At 39.7% G+C, this 14,654-nt stretch overlaps 1 protein-coding gene across 2 annotated transcripts; it reads right to left on the minus strand.

Annotated features, from left to right (window-relative positions):
• Positions 1-1,104: 1,104 nt before the first annotated feature.
• On the minus strand, positions 1,105-14,648 carry KCNA3 (potassium voltage-gated channel subfamily A member 3). Of its 2 annotated transcripts, XM_019624203.1 has the most exons (3): positions 11,429-14,648; positions 8,117-8,235; positions 1,105-1,305 (listed from the first exon to the last, which is right to left on the minus strand). In XM_019624203.1, exon 1 carries the CDS (start codon positions 14,589-14,591, stop codon positions 13,035-13,037), a length of 1,557 nt encoding a protein of 518 aa, XP_019479748.1. In that variant the 5' UTR covers positions 14,592-14,648; the 3' UTR covers positions 1,105-1,305; positions 8,117-8,235; positions 11,429-13,034. The 2 variants fall into 2 exon arrangements, with proteins under 2 accessions (XP_019479748.1, XP_019479749.1); XM_019624204.1 differs by lacking the exon at positions 8,117-8,235.
• Positions 14,649-14,654: the final 6 nt, after the last annotated feature.

Raw genomic sequence — 14,654 nt, forward strand, 5'->3', positions numbered from 1 at the left:
CTTTGCTACCAAAATATTTTGATAGGAATTTAAGTTCTACAAGTGCTCTGATTATAACTTAGCATTCTTATGCATTTGAATAACAGGAAACTGGTTATTTATGCATTTGCTCAGGTACTTTTGAAAATAAAATACGGAAAGGAAAAAAGGCTTCTTTATACTAAGTGTTCACAGTTTGACTTTCCATAAGGCTTATTAAATAATATACAAATAGCTACCATTCTGCTGAAATGTCACAGTAAATACATCAATAATGGCACAGAAGTGAAATGTCCCCAAATGGGAAATCATCTTCATGACCTCCTAAATCTCTTTTCCAATGAAAACTTTGCTTTTTTTTATTGAAAAAAGTTTCATTTCTAAAAGAATATAAAAATAGAAAATGAATCCAGAAACCTCTTACACATACAATTTTGAAGGAAATTCTAGAAACATTAGATGAAATACTGCATACGTGTATCTTTAAGAATGTGCTTTGTCTCGCCATACCAAACACTGCATGAAAACTAAATTGAATGAGTACATTATATATGGACTGTGGAAAACTATAACTGAATGTTAAACTTTAGTTAAGATAGACAACTTAAACATATAGTAAGTACTAATATACTTTTTCAAAGTTAAGCTCAGTTAAAACCTGCCTGCAAGACTAAGTTGCAAATCTATCATTTTGAATCAAAAAATAAAAGAATGTTTAATCAAGCAAGGCACATTTCTTTTAGGCAAGTCTGTCTTTAAAACCGTTCATGGGGCACAGTGTAGACTTCACTTATTCACCGGTAAATGGGCTAATCTACATATGGGGGCCTTTGGTACAAAACACACCTTTGCAGATAAAGTTGCACATAACCCAGAACATAGAAGATGACATTATCTCATGATTAAACAGAATCCAGTAGTTAACTGAAAGGAGAAAACAGTAATAGTTGGCTTGTTGGAAACAAACATTTAGGCTTCCTTTATCAGCAATACTGATTAGTTTTTGGATCATTAGATTTCATCAAAATGTCAGAAGGTTGAAACGATAGCCTAATATTAATGTTCTTCTGTATCTCTTGATTGGTATCGTTTTTACTGCATACAATTTGAAGAGACTCCTCCAGCTTCAGAGCTGTTTTCTTTATATAAAGCATTTATTAGAGACATGTTATTTAATGACAACTGAAACAGAAATATGTGCTGGCAGACAGATCACCACCTATTGGCGAAAGGACCAACACTGCATTCTTGAGCTAGGCAATTAAAAAAAGAGCATCCTACTGTCAGTGCAGTTCGACAGTTCTTTCTGTGGGGCTCTTCAGGTATCTGTGGGACAGAATAAACACAATAACTTACTGTATATTTACTTTTTGAAAAATCATAGACCTTACAGTAATGTAAAATAGTCTATCCATTATATTGTACTTTTCAAAACTTTGGATATTTTTCTTACTGTTACCCTGAAAAGGTCAAGCAATTTAATTTTCTGAATGTATTAACTACGTATTCAATGATTTTAATTTCTAAGTTAGAAAAAGTTTCAGAGTATGCTGAAATTATGAACTTTCTATTTTTTATTAATAACGACCTCCAAATGTAGCTCAAACCAATGCGACTGTTGGCTTTTTGAACAGGAAACTATATCTTCATCTTCAGAATCATCTGAAAAGTTTTGAGTGTCTACTGTGTTTTAGAAAAAAATATATATTAATTTTCTCAATGTATTTCCAAGGGTTTCTTACTTTTCTGGCTGTATATCCTACTGTGGTAATCTAAGATGAGAACTCTTTTGAAGTGAATAGAAATCCCATGCTCAGATTAAGTGTTATTGGGGTGAAGAGGAGACAGAAGGAGGGAGGGAGGGAGAAAGCGAGACTGACTCAAAATGAGTACTGTGAAAACCATGTTCTAGGTGCTACAGATGTCATGGCTATAGTTTACCTTGTCATTACAAATAACTTTCAAATCTGTTGATTCTTGAAAATATGAACTCTGCAGAGTTATGTACCACTTTAAGAAATCACAAATTAAGACAACAATAACCACTTGACCAAGGTCTGTTGTGGAAAACCAAGAAATAAAAGTTCAAGGTTTGGTGCTCTCGTCTCCCAACTACTATACATATACTGACAGTGAAGTATTTCCTAAGAATAGCATAAGGCAGCATGGCTGTCTTGGTCACAGAAACTAGAATGGTGTCTGGCACATAGTAGACACTTTATATATTAAATGAATAAATAAATCCCTATCACTTAAGAGCTACTCAGTAAATGTATGTTGAATGAATAAATGGATACGTAAAAATTAGATTGATGTACTCTAGAGATTTACTAATTGTGTTATAAAGACAAAAATAGAAAATGCTTAACCCTGCTCCAGGTTTCAATATGCAAATATTATCCATCATAATACCTACAGAAGACTGGTTCCCATATATACTCCTGGTTTTAGCAGGTGTCTCCAAACCAGTGACCCAAAATTTTAGTGTGCTTTTTAAGGAAGAATCACTCACTTACTAACCTAAACGTTGTATGTTTAGTGTGTGCTGGGTGCCCAGCGAGTGAAGTGTTCCTTACTGGCCTGGGTTACACCTGATCACCCTGCACGGAAGATTAAAACTTCTTAACACTCGTCTTTGATAAAAAAGCAAGAGTATATTCTTGCATCACAGTATGTTTAATTTTCATTATGAGAGTTTGAAAATTATAATGGTCTAATAGCTATTAGTGACTACTAATTATAAGCAATTATAAGGAAGGTGAACGACCCAGCATCCATTTTATTTCCGAAGTGCCTAGCTTCTGCGCAGTGCCACTGTAGCCCTGGTGATCTTGAGATGGTTCTGTTAAGCTATTCTTATCTTGTTACTGTCACATCCTTTCTATATAAGGAGCTGGCCTTTTTTAACCTCATGTGTCAGTCAGTACATGTCTCAAGGCTTTTGGGGTTATTAAATAAATATGGGATAGTTTGACATCCTAATAGATTATAGATGTCATTGCAATTTAATAGAAATAAAAAATAAGGGCCGGCCGAGTGGCACGTTGGTTAAGAGCTGGCTTGGGACGCCAGAGGACCCCGGTTCGGATCCCACATATGAGGGCCAGTGACACCGCCCTCTACAGCTAAGATGCTGAACAACAGCTCAACCTGGAGCTGGGCTGCTGTGAGTCGCCGGCGACGGCGTAGGCTGCAGCCCCTGCTGCAGTGGGGTGCCATGGGCTACCATGTGTAGCCAGCAGCCAGTGTGAATGGCCAGCAGCCGCCAGGAGTGGACGTCCAGAAGCTGGAGACCGATCTGCCTTGCCCGGGAAGAGCGCAATGATGATGCCAACTTGGGCCAGTGAAGCAACGTCCTCCACAACTAGACTGAAGAACAAAACAACAGCAACTTGTGTGTTCCCCTTCCCCCAATTCTCCAGCGCTGTTCCCATCCCCCAATTCCCCAATAAAAAGCTTTTTAAAAAAAAAAGTTTGAGCTCTGTGCAACAGCGGTTCGATATGCCCAGCCTGAGCTGAGCTGCCGCTGAGAAAAAAAAAAAAGAAATAAAAAATAAAAGTGATGCTTGGATAGTAATCATAATGTTTATATCAGTGCCTAAGAAATGGGTTGATGGGATTAGAAGGATGGACATTGCCTTAAGTATTAAAATCAATTCTACAAGAAGACAGAAAGGAAGTATAATATAAAAGGGTGATCTATAATTGAAGATATTTGGCCAAATAAATGTTCTAAACTGTAAAGCAAGAAAAAAAAGAACAGCCAAATTTCTGTAATTATCAAGTTTGTGAAGAAGTAATTAATACCTCCACCAAGGCCTAAATGAAAGAGGTACAGAAACCCATCTTATTTAACTGTTAGCCTCACTAACTTGTATTTGAGGTTAAGGGCTGAAAACATTCCATAACGTTGTTTTATGGGATCTTTGTTTTCATGTGTTTATATTTGACATCTATTAAATAACTTAGAGTTAGCTGCATACCAACAAGTTCTAAAAATTCTGCCAACTACATGGTAATGAATTAGCCCCATGGACTAGAAAGATTTCTTGCTCAATTATGTATAATTCTCTGATTGGCTTCTTGGAAATTATGTACTCTTGGCAAGCAAAAAAACTTTAAACTCACTCAGTAACTAAAGTAGGTAATATGCTAAGATGTGAGCTTTGTCAAAAATCTGGAAAGTCATGGGAAAATGAGCTGTGGGCTGTAATCAATACTACTTTAAGCAGTATTTAGGTCTACTAATAATAAATATCCTCAACTCACATAGTTACCTATAGTTATCTTCTGAAAACAGTTAAAACATTTGCAGGTAAAGGATTTACAGAATCTAGGTATAAAGGAAGTCAAACACAGTGCTTACTTGGAGAAGTTATGTCTCTCTGTGTTTGTTTATTGTTTTTTTTAAAGATTTATTGGGGAATTGGGGAAGGGGAACAGCGTTGAGGAATCGGGGAAGGGGAACAGACAAGTGGCTGTCCTTTTGTTCTTCAGTCTAGTTGTGGACGACGTCGCTTCACTGGCCCAAGTTGGTATCATCATTGCGCTCTTCCCGGGAGAGGCAGTCACTTGCCAGCCATTGGACGGCTGCTCACGGAGGCTCACGGCAGCTCACAAAAGCTCACGAAAGCTCATACCCGCTACCAGCCAGCCCCACTGCAGCCTATGCCATCGCCGGCGACTCACGACAGCCCAGCTCCAGGTCAAGCTGTTGTTCACCATTTTAGCTGTAGAGGGCGCAGTGTCACTGGCCCTCATGTGGGATCCGAACTGGGGCCCTGCTGCTCAGAGCTGACATCCCAGGCCAACTCCCAATCAATGCGCCACTCAGCCGGCCCTCTCTGTGGTTTTTGATTGCCCATTGCACTCTGAAATCTGACATATAGTCACACTCTTGTTTAACATGATTTTATTACAGTTTCTTATAGAAATAACGTATTAGTGAATATCTGATATATTTGTCCTATACTCATACATGAGGCAAATAGAAACTATAATGGCATGTGAGTCTCCCTCTTAAATATCTAGTATTTTGGCTATACCAGATTATAATAGAAAATCCAGTAAAACCCATATTGAGTTAAATAACAGAAAAAGGTATAATTCCTCAACCAAAACCAGAAAAAAAATAAATAAACAAAAATGATTCAGTTCTCTATTTTGTGTCCCAACAATGTGTCCTCAGAAGACAGAAATGATCTCTGTCCTACGTGGGCTTAGTTATATAAAATGATGGAAGGCAAGAGTTTCTAACTTCTACTGGTCTATATATGTAATCCCAAGCACATATATTCATTTTCTTTAATTTAGTGACATATATGGGAAGGAAATTGTGCCACTTGGATGTACAGAGGCCACAGCCAGGTCAATCTCTGGACTGTTGAGAAATCCAGGGAAAGGAGAAAATTCCGAAGGGGAGTTTCTCTTCATATAAGAAGAATCTCCGTTTCCTACTGCAGAAGAAGGTGCATCTGAGACACTATTATCTAAAATCGTGGCAATATCTGCACTACACATTTATATCAATGCTTTAATTAGTTTCAGTAATTCCATATTACACATGTTGGTTTTTCAAAGCCACGTGGTATTTCCCAATACCCACATATGCTACTGGTGTCTCTCACCTATTTTCTTTAGAAATGGCCTAAGTTTTGCCATCATACAAGTCACTCTAAGAATCTGTTTTTACGCCTCATGGATTCAATGGCCCCATCTGCTTTCACATATGAAAAAGGCATTTTAAAAAATAGCCTATTTTTGAAATCCTATAAGTTGACAATATTAAAAATGAGGTTATTTTGTAAAAGAAATCATTTTATCCAGTAAGGCCATATCTACAGTAATGTAATTGTTTAAAGTGATTCACTGATGAACTCTCCAATGCCTTATTCAATCAGCTTCTGTAGTAATGAAGACCCCATGGATCTTTGAGGACTCACCGTTAACTGAAACCAAGACTGAACTTCTTTGGGAATTTCTTAGAATGTCTGCTAGATAGGCAAGTCCTGGAGATATCACTGTACATTTGTGCCATACTACGTGAGCCAATCAGTCAACACGTACGTATTGGATGTCATTAACAAACAGTACTCTATTAGCTATTAGGAAACAAACGTGGTCTCTGTGAAGCATTCTAACTTCTGGGGACCCATGGCATTAAGAATGATATCTCATATGATGTTATATTTAAATTATTTATATTAAGGAATTCTACCCCCAAGATTGTGGATAGTACTTCATGTGGAAAACCTGGGGCCTGTTTTACCCAATGGAAGCCTTCTCCATGAATCATGTACTGCAAGGAATTTTATCCAAAAGAGCAGGTTGAGGAGTATAAGCCGCACAGTGACATCATGAAGCATAGATACACAACATGACAATTTTGTCTAGCTTTCCAACACTCAAATTGGAATGTTATTTCCTTCCTCTCACCCCTCCAAATAAATGCTTATTAAACACCGACTTTATTCCAGGTACTATCCCAGGTCTTGGATACAGAACAAATGAACAGACAAAAATTTTTGTCCTCGTGGAAGGAAAAGGAAGACAAACAATAAACAAAGTAAGTAAACTATCTAACATGTTAGAGGAGAAAATAAAGCAGAGAAAGGATACAGGGACCGCTGCGGGGGACTGCAATTTTAAATAGTGTCCAGGGAAGGCTTCACAGAGATGTTGACACCTAAAGAAGTGATGGAGTGAGCCATGCCGATGTCAGATACTACAGCATCCAGGAAGGGGACAGCAAGTACAAAGACCTGAGGGGAAGCATGCCTGGTGTATCTGAGATAGAGCAAGGAGGCCAGTATGGGAGAAGAGTCAGACATGAGGTCAGAAGGGGAAGTTGGGGGGGGTTATTAGGTAGGGCTTTGCAGGCCACTGTAAGTCCTTTAGTTTGTATTCTGTATGAAATTGGGAGCCAACTGGGGGTTTAGCCACAAGGAAGTGACATGATCTGACAAGTGTTTTAAAAGGATCACTCTGGCTGCTATGCTAAAAATAGACTCAAGCAGGACTTTTCTTCCAAATTAAATCATATGTTTTAATTTAAGGAACATGTTTAAATACATAAAAATAAGAACCTTAGGAGTCAGAGAGAATTTCCATAAAGAACAGGAGTTTAAAATAAACGTATTGAAACACAAGTGAAATCGCAGTGCTGACAGACATATCACACATAGGTACACTGCTAACTTCCATTCGAATCTCAATGGAGATTCCCAAGAGCCTTTGTGCTCTGATAGTAGGGGTGGCTGTGAGGTTGGGGCTCATTAGACGGGCAAGGAAGAGCTTGTCTCTACTCCCTACCATCACAATGGGGGGATGAACCCTGAATCTGCAAAGTCTGGGCCCTGCGTGCACCATATTCTTCAGATATGATGAAATTTGTTGTTGTTGTTCATTTAAGGGCTATCTTACTAACAACCAGAATTCCAGATTTACTTTTCAGGCCAGAGTTCCTATTCTGCACCATTTAGATTGCAACAATAATAAAATGGCTCCCAAGCAAATGGTGGAGCCTTTTTCCCCCCTGATCTCTTCTTAAATGCATTTGATGGTTAATGGTGCAAAATTTGAAATGTAAGGAAAAACACATCCAGTACAAAAAAAAAAAAAGAGAGAGAGAAAAACCATGAAAATGTTTCTTGGTAAAATGTTTTTTCTAATATCAAAGACAAAAGTAGTTTCCAGAATCACTGAAAACAAAGACAAATATTTGAGAACTTTCTAACCTGTCTGAATCATATAAATTCTGTTTCAGGGTGAGTGTGAGCATATAAAGAACACAATGATCATAGACTCTGTAACAGTGGCCATTTTCTGGCAGGTTAGGAGCTGAGTCACCACAGTAAGGTACAGGCTCTGCATGGCTTTCCCTCCCTTCTTCCTGTCTCCTCTGACTTGCCCTCTCTCAAAGGTTATCAACCACTCCCTGCAGGTTATAAAAGGAAACAAAACAAGTGATTTCACTAAAATACATAAAATTGCCAAACACAATATAGGACATTAGTAGTACAGAAGCAATGGTTTTATCATCCTTAGTTTAAAAGACCAAATACAAAACAGAAAGAATAAAACCCCACCCTAAGATGCAAGGCCTAAGTATCCTCTTCCCCGTGTGTATGCTCCTCACCTCTATCTCAGTTTCCATAAGTCTTCAGACTGGGGGACTCATGTGCTTCTTTGCATTTCTGAGTGGGAGGGGTTATCACTTCTATTCACAGCTGAGAGGTGGGAAGGACTTGGAAGATGCTGTAGAAAACGTTGAAATTTTAAATGTATAGAAGTCAGTAAATTATAGTTATGGTTCTCCAAGGAACAGACTGTTGGTATATATTGTACATATTGAATTTATATACTATCAGCAAAGCAATTACTTGAGTATGTTACATGCCGAAGGGATAAATAAGAAATTTTAAGTCAACAAACCATAACTTGAAATTTCTTCTTACTGTGCATTTAAAATTTCAATCCCAAAATTTTAGTTTAGAAATAACTAATACAATACTTCCTCTTATATGTAACTGTCTGTGATTATTTCACCATAGTTGGTGGATATTTAAATTTGGTATGTCAGTTTAAAACATCATAAAGTAAATAAGATAATAACAGTGCTATTATTTTTATCTCTGGATTCACCAGCTGTAGGGTATATAGATTTTTTCCCCCAGGCTATAGATGGTTGTGCACTGATCCAGTCACAACTCCCACGAATCTCTTGTACACACAGAGCTATGTATGTGTGAGTAGACCTTTCAACATCCAAGACCTGCCATTGAGCTCAACAGTGAAGTCTGTGGATTGGCAAAGCTAACTGGCCTGTGTAAACTTAGGCTCATTAGTATTTTGCTCTAAGCCCAAATCATTATCCATTTTCATTTTTCTAAATGATTTTGGACCTTATAGAAGAAGCTACAGCTATTATGTGGGGACAAAATTATATTCTAATGTTGTTTTGAAGACAGATGCTTTCATAAGGCAATAATGTCACAAATTTCAATGAACTGGCAATCTCCTGCTTTCAATCCTTTTGTTCTAAGTAATTTCTCCCTTCTTAATAAGGGAGAGTCCAAATGTTTGCACCACTTTCTGGCATGGCTTTCTGGTAACCTAAGCAAAGCATAAGGAGAAGGAAAAATAACAATTTGCATAATGCTATCACCTATTGTAGATGAAAGCACATGAAAATAGGAAATTAATCTTAAAACTGAAAAATATCCATTGTCCTAGCAGGTATCACTACTGTGACTGATCATAGTTTCTGAGTATTTAAATCCAAATAAATCAATCATATAAGAAAATAATCTTTTATTACTGGAAAAGTCAATCTCTTCATCAGATTTAAATAACTTATATTTGATCCCTACGGTTAAAAATATCTGATGATTAGAAATGTCTGATGATTAGAAAAGGGTTAATTTTCAGTATACTGAATGAAATAGGTTTCTGGAGATATGTTTTGTACAGGAATTCATTAATTAGTAACATGGGCTGAAAAGTCAAACCTAAAAGCGTAAGAAATTTATTTTCTCAAGCTCTTTCAACTCACCCAATAAAAGGGACATGGGATTTGGGGCCAGAATGACTTGGCTTTAAATTACAGCTGGGTCTCTTGATAGCTATGAAGTCTTAGGGAAGTCACTTAACCTTAACCATCTATTTTTACCCTCCTAATATGGGGTTAATAACACTTACCTTGCAAAGTTCAGAAGTGTCAAGAACATCATTGACTCTTAATAAATGGTAATTATTATTGTTATATAGAAAGTAAATAGGAAGACACTGATTATTTGTGTATTTCATATCATTCACAAAGCTCAGTATTAATAATGCAACGCTTGTGAGTAATGATGACAATAATATAATCTCTTAGCGAACAGTGTAATGTAATAATGTAATCTCTTAGCAAAATCTCTGCTGCATATCATGTAATTACTTATTCTAAGTATTATACCTGTATTAACATTTAATAGTCACAACAACCCTATAAGGTACTATTTATTATCCTCATTTTACAAATAAGGAAACTGAGGCACAGAGAGGTTGAGTAATTTGCTCAAGGTCATACAGCAGAGTCAGGATTCAAATCCTGGCAATATGACTGAAAAGCTTTTTCTTTAAACCACTTCATTAAAAGCCTGAAAATAACAATTAATGTAAGATCATAGCCATTCACTCATCAAACATGCATTAAATACATATAAGATGCTACATTCTGTGCTAGGAACTACTATCAAAAACTCTGCCAAGACCCAGAACCTATATCCTTTAAGGAGCTTACAATATGGCAACTAGAAGCAGTTGTGCTACCTCAAACTCAGGACTCAAAAGCCGTATTTCAATGGATTAAAAAAAAAGTTCTCCTTCATATTATTATTATTTAATAACCATACAATTCCAAAAATTATGGTACAACCATATATTACTTATAGAACTCACCAGGGTTTCTACATCTTCTGAATAAATGTGAATAAAACTGTCACTGCACTTTGTTCATCTTTAAGATCTTTTAAGAACAGATACAAAAATTATTCTTATGTTCTTACTATAGTGTGTCTAACAAATAACCACCAAAATGGGTTATAAAAAGAATTTCTGCTCATTAAGAACACCAAAACTTAGTCAGAAGTTAGATCAATGTTGAAAGTAAACCAAATAAGTAGCAAAGAAAACTAGATAAAGGGGTGCTATTTCAATGAACATAGGTTGACACTCATGACCTTATTACCAGGTATATAGATATCCAGCCTCTATTTTTTTCGTCTTTTCCTTCCTGTTCTTTCTCTTATATTATTAATCATTATTTTTCACTGTCTCAAATGCACAAATAATTCCATAAGTAGGCTTCTGACTACCTGAAAATATTTTATGAGCTTTAAAATAGTGTTACTCTCATTTACTCTAGGATAGAATAGTTATAACCTATCGAGATCAAAAAGCAATTGTGAAAAATGTATATAATGTATAATTTATATAATGTATATAAATGATTGTTAAAATAAAATGTTACCATCGCTGCAATTTTAACCATTTTTGTTTCAAAGAACTGTACTGTGGCATACTACCAAATAATAATGTAAATTAAAATTGGAATAATCTAATAGCAGTAGCTTCTGTATTTTATCCTTTCTTTTTAAGGGGAAACAGGTTGTTCAGAAGCCAAGTGGGTTGGTAAATGTAATGGAATCATTTTCAGTTTGGGTGAAGGATATGCTGAAGAGCAATGACTTTTTTTCATCCTTTTGCAACAACAATGGAAACCAAAAGACAGGCAGCAACATGGAAATCAAATGGAAAAGGTTCTAAATGATCTTTACAAGGCACCTAGCAAGCAATTCATATAAAACGACTGGTTTTGCAAGTATCACTAACCTAGACATAAATGGCATTTCCCTGCTTCCCTGTACAGAAAGGAAGTGTTCTCAGCGACCCACACAGCGCTCACCTGGTTATCTCTGTCTTCTGGCAACCCCTGGCATACGGCTGAAACTTTCAGGTATTTCCTCAGGATTTGGTTACTTCCTGTCCCTCCTTTTTATTGATTGTCTGCAATTCCCTCAGTGAAAAACGTGCATCCTTCATAGTTTTCAAGTTTATTTAGCTTTTCAAGTGCTGTAATGGTGACAGTGCTGTTGTAGAATCTGGATTTTTTTTTTTAAAGGAAGTCTGAAGGCTCCTTTGTTAAGAAGGTTTCAGGTACATTGAATCTCTCATTTGCTTATGTACAGAACAGTTTTATATTTGCTTTTGGATTTCATTTGTTGGCTTGAAACTCCATGGTGAAAAAAAAAACAGTAAAGAAGCATCTTTTGAAATTATTGCCCAATTACTGGCATTTAATTCAAATCACGACTGATTGTGGTGTATATCTAACATTCCCAAGAAGATATTTTCCTTCTCGATTCAGTCATTATGGGATGATAGCAATGATTGTGTGTGTGTGTGTGTGTGTGTGTGTGGTAAATATATGCATTTTGTGATTCTTTTCACCATCTTGGACTCTCACAATTAACTTTATTTGTGCAGTTTATTCAAACAGTGGTTTTCCTTAGGAACTCATGTAAGTAGGAACCATCTGGAAAGGATACTGTGGAAACGGCAGGGGCTAGGGGGTGGGGCTAGAGAGCAAGAGATGCCATGACAACCTTTTACGGGTTTCCCAGGAAACATGGGTTGCTATGGGAACTGCATCAGTCAGGTCCAAATTAGTAACTTCCGCTGGAAGGAGTGTCTGCCACTTTAATCTTCTTGTGATACTGCAGAAGCTTCTCTCTCAGATGCATTAAGACATTTTTTTGTTTCTCTCAGCAGCACTGAGAACATCTGTTTCCAGACTTGTATAGATGCTGGCTGGAACACACACACACAGAACTTCACAGGAATCTGTTAGTCTAATACTTTCAAAATGCCTAACAAGCCCCAGAGTTAACTGACTTAGTCAGATCAGGACATCTAGGGAATTTCCTTTGTTCAAAGTTGTACAGATCCTTAAACTTCTGGGAGGGAGGGTTCAAATGGAAATTCCAGTGAAAAACCAAATAAACTTATGGTGGGTTTATAAATCATTTTGATTAGACTTTCCATCCACATATCCATCGCGTAGGCAAGTAAATATCCAATACTGTTGAAGGGTCCACCAAACGGAAGCATCACTTAAGTATGTGCCTGCATTACTGAGTAAAAAAACAGCTAGCTTTTAATTCTGAGGTTAAATAGTTACTCTGTTCTGTAGTTTCATTTCCTCCCAGGATGTACAGGGTTTTTTTCTTTTAATAGGGTGTGTACTAGAAATCAAGTTTCAAGTTAAGTTTGCTGTTTGCAATATTAAGAGAGAGGGAGAAAAAGAAGAGCTGAGAGAATGCAGCCCACTTGCAAAACAGACACCTGTTTCAGTATGAAGCAGTAGGGAGAGGGAGAATGAAGTGTGCTTTCCACTTCCTCATGTCCTTTCCTTGATGAATGGTCTGGAAATGTATAAAACAAGGGCATACACAGACCAAGGGGGCACGGGTCACACAATACAGAGCACAGCATGTCACTTGTATCATACATTAAACATCAGTAAATATCTTTTTGATGTTGACACAGGAGTTGGGGTTATTGTTCGTGGTGCAGGTGGCAGTGGAATTGCCCGTTTTGAAAGGGGTCTGGGGGAACACGCTATGGTTCATACCCCCCTCTTCGATCACCATATACTCCGACTTACTCAGAGTCGAGTTACTCCTTGCTTTTCGGAGCTCCTCGGCTGAAGAGGAGAGGTGCTGGCAGCTCCCCACGTGCATGTACTGGGCTTGCTCTTCTCCTTCGGTCTCCCGGTGGTAGAAGTAATTGAAGTTGGAGACAATCACAGGGACTGGCAAAGCAATGGTTAGGACACCAGCGATGGCACAAAGTGACCCCACAATCTTGCCCCCTATGGTCACTGGGTGCATATCCCCGTAACCTACTGTCGTCATGGTGACCACTGCCCACCAGAAGGCATCCGGGATACTGCTGAAACCCGAAGTGGGGTCGTCTGCCTCGGCAAAGTAGACAGCGCTGGAGAAGAGGATGACCCCGATAAAGAGGAAGAAGATGAGCAGCCCCAACTCCCGCATGGAAGCCTTCAGCGTCTGCCCCAGGATCTGCAGCCCCTTGGAATGGCGGGAGAGCTTGAAGATGCGGAAGACCCGCACCAGCCGGATGACCCTCAGGATGGCCAGGGACATAGCTTGCTGTCCATTGCCCTGTCGCTCAGCCAGCTCGGTGCCCAGAGTGATGAAATAAGGGATGATGGCCACGATGTCTATCAGGTTCATGATGTTTCGCGAGAAGGTGGCTTTGCTGGGGCAAGCGAAGAACCGCACCAGCAGCTCGAAGGAGAACCAAATGATGCACAGAGTCTCCACCACGAAGAAGGGATCCGAGAAGCTGGAGGGTCCGGCGGGGGCCCCCGACGTGCTGTTGCCGGCCGCCTCGGACAGCTCCTGCGACGGCGAGGCGGGGTAGTCCTTCTCGTCGCGGAACTCGGGCAGCGTCTCCAGGCAGAAGATGACGATGGAGATGAGGATGACGAGCACGGACACGATGGCGATGCCCCGCGCCGGCCCGGAGCTCTCCGGGTACTCGAAGAGCAGCCACACCTGGCGCTGGAAGTCGCGGCGGGGCAGCGGCCGCTCCTCCTCCCGCAGGAAGCCCTCGTCCTCGCGGAACTTCTCCATGGCCTCCTCGCCCAGCTGGTAGAAGCGGATCTCCTCGGAGAAGATGTCGATGGGCACGTTAACGGGCCGGCGGATGCGGCCCCCGGACTGGTAGTAGTAGAGGATGGCGTCGAAGCTGGGCCGGTTGCGGTCGAAGAAGTACTCGTTGCGGAGCGGGTCGAAGTACCGCATGCGCCGCTTGGGGTCGCCCAGCAGCGTCTCCGGGAACTGGCAGAGGGTCTTGAGCTGCGTCTCGAAGCGCAGCCCGGAGATGTTGATCACCACGCGCTCCCCGCAGCAGTCCTGCTCGCCGGCGTCCGGCAGCGCGGGCGGCAGCGGCTCGTAGCGGTCCCCGCCGCCCTGAGGCGGGTCCCCGGCGCCGTCGGCCGCCTCCGGCTCCAGCAGGTGGTCCCCGGGCACCACCGTCATGTCGGGAGGCAGCTCGGGGCCTGCGGCGGGCTCGGCGTAGCCGGGGTTCACCAAGGTGTGGGC

This window comes from Hipposideros armiger, unplaced genomic scaffold (genome assembly GCF_001890085.2).
Source record: "Hipposideros armiger isolate ML-2016 unplaced genomic scaffold, ASM189008v1 scaffold_581, whole genome shotgun sequence".
In the NCBI taxonomy this organism is placed as follows: domain Eukaryota; kingdom Metazoa; phylum Chordata; class Mammalia; order Chiroptera; family Hipposideridae; genus Hipposideros; species Hipposideros armiger.